Genomic DNA, 7,956 nt, shown 5'->3' on the forward strand with positions numbered 1-7,956 from the left:
TGAATTATCATTTTACTTCATAATCCTTAAAGCCAATCTGCCTTTAAGATGACTGTGATAATCACTTACTGAGTGTTGTATTATTTGAAAAGTACTCATCTACCTTGGCTCACAAGCAAAAGTGACACAGGATAAAAATAAGATGTTGCTTTGGTCCATTTATCGTGAACATTACTCTGCCTAGAACGACAGGAACTATGACCACTTCCTCTGTTAGCAGTGTCAGAATTATGATACTAGCACTGTAGAACTGAAGTAATGGAACTTAGAAACAGATTTAGCAAAACAGCAGCACAGCAATAACACTGTTTAAAAGCCAATGGATAAAATCAAAAAACCCTTTAGAGGGAAGATCTACAAATCAAACAAATTAATAATTAAACAAAATGAATCTAACAAACACAACTTTATCTGGAAAATATTAAACCATGTCTAGGAAAAGAATTCTCATGTCACAACCTTACTTTTTCCAACATAAGGAAAAGAAATTTGCAGTTTTTCTGGATTAGCTTTTCCAGAAGGCATTCTCTGTTTAAAATTGATAAAATACAAGGAAGAAAGAGGTTTTTTTTGGAATTGTAATGATAGACATTTCACTTAATTACTTTTTAAACACTTTCTAATCTGTTTCATAGTAAGATCTTTCATTTTTTCCACAGCAGGTTAACTAACAAGTATATTTTTCTTGTTGCAGTCCCAACATATAGCCACACAGCTACCCAGCTTCTCTACACCAGACACTTAACAGCTTTCAACATTTCTTCTTTAAAATCTTGTTACTGTTTGCAGTTTAATACATTACACAAGCTACACATAACCACAGTGAAAAAGAAAAGCATTCCTTGAGCAAATACTTCTCCTATCTACTTTTTAAACATAGAACTCTACTTTCAAGCAGCAGCATCTGTAGACGTCATGGACTATGGTGGAGACAGTATTGCAGTCATTAGCAAAAGGTTATTAGCTTTTCAAATTTATTCTATAAGAGATGCCTGCAAAGACAGCATGAAAATGTAACTCTTCTTTCTTCCACTTTCTGTGCTTGCCCAAACGTTTTAGCTTTCCTGTCGCAGCAAGAGTATAAACAATTTTATGTTATAAAAATTACATGAAGCATAACTGCTACGTGAAATTGTGAAGACACTGCTAGTATACAGCAAAACACAGAACAAGCAGCTTTGCAGTAGTTTTGCTGATTTACAGGATGTTCAACTAAAAGTTCTGCAAATACATTGCTTATAAATGCACATAAAAAAAAACAAAACACAACCAATCAAAACCTTACCAAACAGCTAGTCTGACCCTCGCTTTGAGCGGCTAAGTAAATATTAGACAATGTAAAAAAATTATTTTCAGGTTATGTGTACGTAATTGTAATAAAGAGCACAATCAGCTCATGATTACTGTCTAAAAATACAGTCAACCTGAATCAAACATTTCTGGTTTTCCTGCCAAAGAAAAAAAGCCTTTCTTTCGAGATTCATAATTAATAAACAAACAGGACAAGGCTATTTCAAAACCAATTGTCAGTTCCTTCACACAATTTTTTGGGAAACACTACAAAGTCAACACAGTGAAGTAATTTCAGTTAATCCTTAATCACCTATTCCACAAAGACAAGATACTCAATGAAAATATGCAGTATTTAGTAACAACTTTTTAGCTTATTCAGCATCTCATTATCGCTTTTTACTTAAGCCACCTAGAAATGATAATGGAACAATCCAGAGCTGCTTAGACATTTGAAATCAATTGCTTACAAGCGGCGATGTTTTTAAACCTAGCGTTTTACTCCCCATGTTTCAGCAGCTATGCACTCCAACAGGCAGTAACATTAACCTTTTTACATTTGCCCATCACCCAGCTGGAGTAATTCAGACTCACATTTTTGAGAAGTATGACATATTAATAAACAGTTAAAAAACAGAAAAAAAAAATGCAACAACAAAAAACCCTTTAGCAAATGAGTCTCCTCTCTAACTTCTACTGGTGGTTTCAATTTAATTTCCACTGCCTTCCATCTCATTGATTTTTGCATTATTGAAGCAACCAAAATTTCTAGCACTAATGACTTACTAGTTTTAATGCACAATAGCACTCTTACTTTCAGCATGCAACTGAAAACATAAACAGTTAATTACATGCTTTCAGAAACAAAAACAGCAACAGAAGTGAATTAAGAAAGAACAAAAATGCACCCAAGCAGTTTAACCATGAAGAATGCTTCATTTGTTCTGTAACCTGGACTTCTAAATTCAGTGACAACTTTGACTCCTTAATTTCAGTGCAGCTGAAGCACATCCTACATGCACAGTTGATTAAGTCTTGGCACGTTTTCAGATTAAATTGTGTCATCTAAACAATACTACTCATTGTCTTAGTTTTGAAGATACTGTTTAAAAAGGAATCTTTTCATCTATATGTCACAAAAATTTGCCTGTTCTCTTATGCTACCATGCATGAAGCTGTTTGAAATTGAAAACCTTATGGCAAGTCCATCAAGTAATTAAAAATAAAATTATTTAATTCTTTGCAAGAAGAACTTGATGATTTTACTAGTATTTGAAATATCAAGTTATTAGCTTCCACACCTACCTATCTAAAAGAAAACAGGAGAAAAATGTTTGCCTATTTCCTCCTTTCTACCTATTTGTGACAAACATTGCTCTCCTGAAGGAACGTAATTAATTAATAACGAACAACTTCCATCAGTCCCACAAGCACTGCCTAATAATCTCTTAGAAATATTTCAACCAGTTCCACAAAAACAAGTACACAAGGCTTTAATATATGTATGGCTTGTCAAAAATCTGAATTGCCAGCTACTGAACGTTTTCAGAAAAATCAATACAAATCAGCTTAGCTGGTGTTCTGTCATAAGATACTCCATGTGATATCTCACTCCGATTTATTCGGGACAGAAGATTTCCAGTAATTAGAAACGAAACCTAGCAACGCAAGAAGCTGTAAAAATGTTTGTGCTTTAATGCAACTGTTGTATGTTACTAATAACCGTAAAAGGTAAATAATACCAGGATGTTTTATCATTCATTTCAAATACAAGACTACATTTTGAGATGTTTAACTATCTAGAACTTCTAGAAGTTCAGTTTCACAAGAAATGGCAACTTTGAAAGATTTCTGACTTTTCAAGCAGATATACTTGACACCTGAAGTACAATGAAACACTCCCACATACACAGTTACAGAAGTTACACATACAGATGTTACAGCTTCTGAGACTCCATTTTTTCCACCTGTATAGTGGGATGTTTTCCTGTCAGGCTGCAGGACTCTGAAGCAAGACTAGTGTTCGTGCAGTGCTCCAACATCCCTGCAAGATTAATTAGTGAAAAAGAATGCAAAGCGCATTGAATGATTATCTTCGCATTACAGAATGAACTATACCATCCCAAAAACTTACAGTGAATTTTGCTCTTTCCTCCATCACCTCATAACCCAGTATAGTAGGCGTGGACGGTCGATCCTCCCAGCTCCTGGAATCTGTGTTCTGCTCTATTTCTTCTACGGGCTGAGTACAGTACTCTATGGATGTATCCATACCTGTAAATTTAGTCCTAACAAGTGGACTACTACACCCAGATGAAGCAGAACCAATCTGGTCAGGCACGCTCATCTTTTTAAAACTACCAACGGCAGAGTCCTCTAGCTGTCCTTTTGAGGAGCTGGAACTTGTTGAGATGCTCCCAAAAGAAGAACGTCTTTGGTTTCTGTTTGTAAAGCTGGATGATGAGCTTCCAATAGGAATAGGAACAGGAACATATGGTGTTGCCATCCTTCATGGAAAAAAAACACTCAGTTTCAGGTCCAAGAGTTTAAGGTTTGTTCAGTATATGTACCATGCTTTCTCTTCTTTTCAAAAAAAATACCTGCAGCAAAGGTCAGAAAAAAAAAACAAAAAACTTTATGTATTTATTTATTAAATGAAAGAAACATTAAGATACTGCTTTGGAAGAATTTGTATCAGTATTGGGACAGAAAATAGCAATATTGATGGGTAAATATTTTCACAAAGAATTTTGCTCATACAAAATACTGCTTTCAAATTATCTCAACAGGTCAAGGGATAGCTTTTCAGGAGTTCTCTGCTTTTCACAACTATTAAAATAAAAATGATGGAAAGTGAAAGTTAAGATTATGAAATTAAGAAAGTTAAGATTATTTTTCCTTTATAAGTACGAATTTTATTGAAAAGGTAATCAAATTTTAGGCATAACCTAAAACGTTTGTGGAGGTTTAGTGACTGTTTAGTACAAACAGTAGAAAAGTCCACAGATGGTTTCTGTGCAATGTCCATGAGCCATACACACAGGCAATAATATGCATGACATGAGTGACAAGAAAACTCAGTAAACAACAGGAGTGAGAAAACAAATTTGCATGTCCTATATATATATATATATTATATATATATATATATATATATATATATATATTCTCACTGAAGTATGATGTATCTGTTTTCAACGCAAAATATTTTTTTCAAAACAACTGTTGCACATAATGCTGCAGATATCTGGAACAATTAACCGGGCATGCTTTCTGTAGCTTGAACTACGGCAATTAAGTTTTACATGCATGTACATCAAAAGCAGTGTTGTACTAGTAACTAGTTTTCCACTTCAGGAGATTAAAGTGGAAAAAAAAAAAAGTTCAAGCAAAGATGATGAATCAAAGATTTGATATTGTTCTACAAGAAAATAATTTCAAGCTAAAATTAATCTTTTGTGTACATGTATGTATGTTTCTATAAAAAAAAATAAAACAACAGTCTCAACCTGCCAAAAAAAGCACCATCATCTCATACCAAAAGAAGTGTTCTTACAAGATGCAAACGAGATGCTATCTCCTTGGATTAATGGGATTTGAGTCACCACTCATTTCACCCACGAGTACACCAACCAACCATGAAGCTGCAGGTGGCTGTGAAATGGGAAACTGTCAGCCTGATTCATATCATATATACAATCAATCATCTACTGAAGCAAAAACTAAATGAGTTTTTTAATTGCCAGGGTGAAGTGATGTTTTCATTCTCTTATTTTAAATAACTATTAGAGAATGTGAATAAGTAAATAAATATGAAATGACCCAGTATCAAAAAGAAAGACTGAAAAATGCTCTTGAAAGAATTCATTCAGGGGAAAACAAAACAACGAACTTCCTGAGCCTTTCAGGAACATAGCGAAGGCTTCACATGCTCATTGTGTGTGAATATTCAGGGAAGATGACCTAAAGAAGCCATTTCAAACTGGCAGCAACTCTGCAGAAGTAACTCTGCTTCACCGTGGAGTGAGGCTGGACAACCAGCAGCATCTGAGAAAACCGAAACACCAGTGTCATAAAACACTCCTGGTTTACTTTGCCGGTCAGGTGCAGGATTTGGACTATCCAGCAGCTTCTATTGCAGCACAGTCCTGTGCTTGGCTGCGTGACTTAACTCCACAGATCAGATGGCTGATGTGCTTCAGCATCGCACAGCTGGAAAGAAGGTCACACCTGTCTTGGAAACAACATTCTTCACTAGCAAGACTACAATCTAAATCGCTTTTTTCCCACCTGTATCTCAGTAAGCAAATCTGCCCTATGCCTCAATTTAACTTTGCTTTGATTTTTAAGACAGGCAGAAATATCAAGATGTGATGTTTTCTCAGGTAGATTTCTCTAGCACTACAGTAGCCCATATAAAATAGTGAACAACACAACACCAGGCTCCAGTAAACGTTACCAGCATGAGGAACTGAAAGCATCCCCTTAAAGAATGCCCTACCCAGCGATGTTTCTGGGAGGCGTGGGATTCTCCTGTAAACAAGAATAAAGCTGAGTCTAAGGTTTGCAACAAATCAAAGGACCTGTAAATAAATAGATAAAGTAGTATCATCTCCTGCTGATTTATAAATCTAAACAAAGACATTACGAATCAAAAGAAAGGAAAATAAGCCCACACCTCAGGGAACCTGTGATATTCACCCAGGAGTTCTCAGAACTTTGTGAAGGAAAAAAGCCTGTGCTTTTCAGCACTTTGTCTTTTTGTCATTATTGTTAAAAAAAAAAAAAAAAAAAAAGACATTTTCATGTTACAATGGCTTCTGGACAGTGCCTTTTCTAGAAGAACTCCCTCCTTTAAAGTGAAGTGCCCATCAAGAACTTACTACCTTGAACTTACGACGACCCTGAAATGCATACGCATTACTGAAAGACTTAACATGAACGGATCTGTAGTGCAAGGCACCTGGTGTTAAGAATCCTATATCCACGCTACACATGCTTCAGCAACTTTTATTTCAGACTAGCTGTAATTTGGTACCATTAACACTGAATGTTTATTTCAGCTGGACTGTGTTAGGTCTGCTCCCAGAGGGCATTTTTGGTTTTCTTTCTTCTGTACACTTTTAAGACCATCCCAAATTGTGAGCCACGGCATACTAAAGGGTGACGATCCCAGTATTTGCTTCTAAAAGACATTCTTTGCTCAAGCTCACAGTAAACACACCCATAGTTAAATAAAAGGATCTGATGCTATCAGTATTTCACCCATGTTACTATAACTCTGAAGAGTAACAGAAGAGTATTCTTTGAGTAATGGAAGCACCTGGTCAAGTGAGCTAACGGCATGCCATGTCATTTAATACGATGTTCGTTTTTCATGGAAACAGAAAACATAGAAGGATATTAAATCAGAACTCACCATACCTATACGCATGTGCAAATTCATCTTAGACTGCAAAAGTATCAAAATCTCCAAATATCTAAAATATTCATCATGAATTGCAACAGGGTGTCAAATCACATTAGTACGCACTTCAAAAAAAGCTAAAACTGTGAAAAAGGCACAATGCTAAAAATGAAGATCACAACTTCAGGTCTTAAGTCTTTCTATGTTTATAGAGGCTTACTGCCAATTCACGTCATAGAAGAAACAGAAGGCAATTTAGTAAGATACTTTAGGACAAATCACAGTGCTTCTTGCTCACATCATTGCAACAAGGAAGGAAGGTTTAGGTAGGCACTACTTAAGCTTCACGGCAGCCCGGGCTCACATCACTGTGTTAAACCAGAGGAACGATTGCGCCCCACGAACTTTCCAAATAAACAGAGCACTCGTGACACCTATAATATAAACCAGCTGCTGCTTGTCTAAGTACTTAACTACCTTCCTCGTTAATAAGAAATTTGCTCGCCGTTCAGAACCCGTGTTTGGTTTGGTCTGATCCCCAACTGCAAATTAAGAATGAAATAAAAAGGTGACAACATTTGCTGGACTTGACTGCTAAGTGTGAAACAGGATAGGACGGAGCCCCTGGAGCCCTGCCGCCACATGCCACAGGACAGCCTGACGGCGACGTACCCTGCTGGGTGCTGGCAGCGCTCACCTCCCTGTTTGGAGGTGAGGCAAGAAGGCGACAGCAAAACCACTTAAAAGGCTTTGCCTCCAATTTGAAGCTGTTGCAATTCCAACCCCTTTTAAAAGCTAATGGTTTTTAGGCTCATGGACAAACACGTAGGCCATCCAATTCGAGGATAACAGATCACAAACGGAAGAGTTTCGGCTCTGTGATACCACTCGGTTACAGTCAGCAGGTCTCTGCCTGGGCGACCAAGCCCGGGTGACCTCTGTTTTTAGGATTTAAGCACTACAGCAGACTGTTTGCTTAAGAATTAGAGAAAAATAAATAAATAAATAAATAAACCACTTGCTGTGCTCGCTTTCACAACTCCAAACCAGAACCAACCAACCACCCCACGACAACTCCGTGCCGGCTCGGCTCACCCACGGCCCCCGCCTCCCTCCTCACAGCCCCTCACGGGAACCCAGACCGCCCCCCGCCCCAAACTAACCGCCGCGGGCCCCCAACCGCCTCAGCCCCGCCGTACCCCCGGTGCCGGCCGGCCGGCCGCCCCCCCACCCACCCAACCCGTTCGCCGCCGCCGCCT

General features: G+C 37.7%; 1 protein-coding gene across 2 annotated transcripts in view; it reads right to left on the bottom strand.

The window, feature by feature from the left end:
• The window catches only part of SNX16 (sorting nexin 16), a 29,856-nt gene that overhangs the window by 16,805 nt on the left and 5,095 nt on the right, over positions 1 to 7,956 (bottom strand). The window contains exons 1-2 of one of the 2 annotated variants that reach the window (XM_035318354.1): positions 7,938 to 7,956; positions 3,425 to 3,890 (exon numbers count right to left, since the gene is read on the bottom strand). In XM_035318354.1, the coding sequence (XP_035174245.1) occupies positions 3,425 to 3,796 (372 nt within the window). In that variant the 5' untranslated portion in view covers positions 3,797 to 3,890; positions 7,938 to 7,956. The remainder of the gene's footprint in view (positions 1 to 3,424; positions 3,891 to 7,937) is intronic. The other variant, XM_035318355.1, reaches the window with a different exon arrangement.

The sequence above is a fragment of the Oxyura jamaicensis genome, chromosome 2 (assembly GCF_011077185.1).
Source record: "Oxyura jamaicensis isolate SHBP4307 breed ruddy duck chromosome 2, BPBGC_Ojam_1.0, whole genome shotgun sequence".
Classification (NCBI taxonomy): Eukaryota; Metazoa; Chordata; class Aves; order Anseriformes; family Anatidae; genus Oxyura; species Oxyura jamaicensis.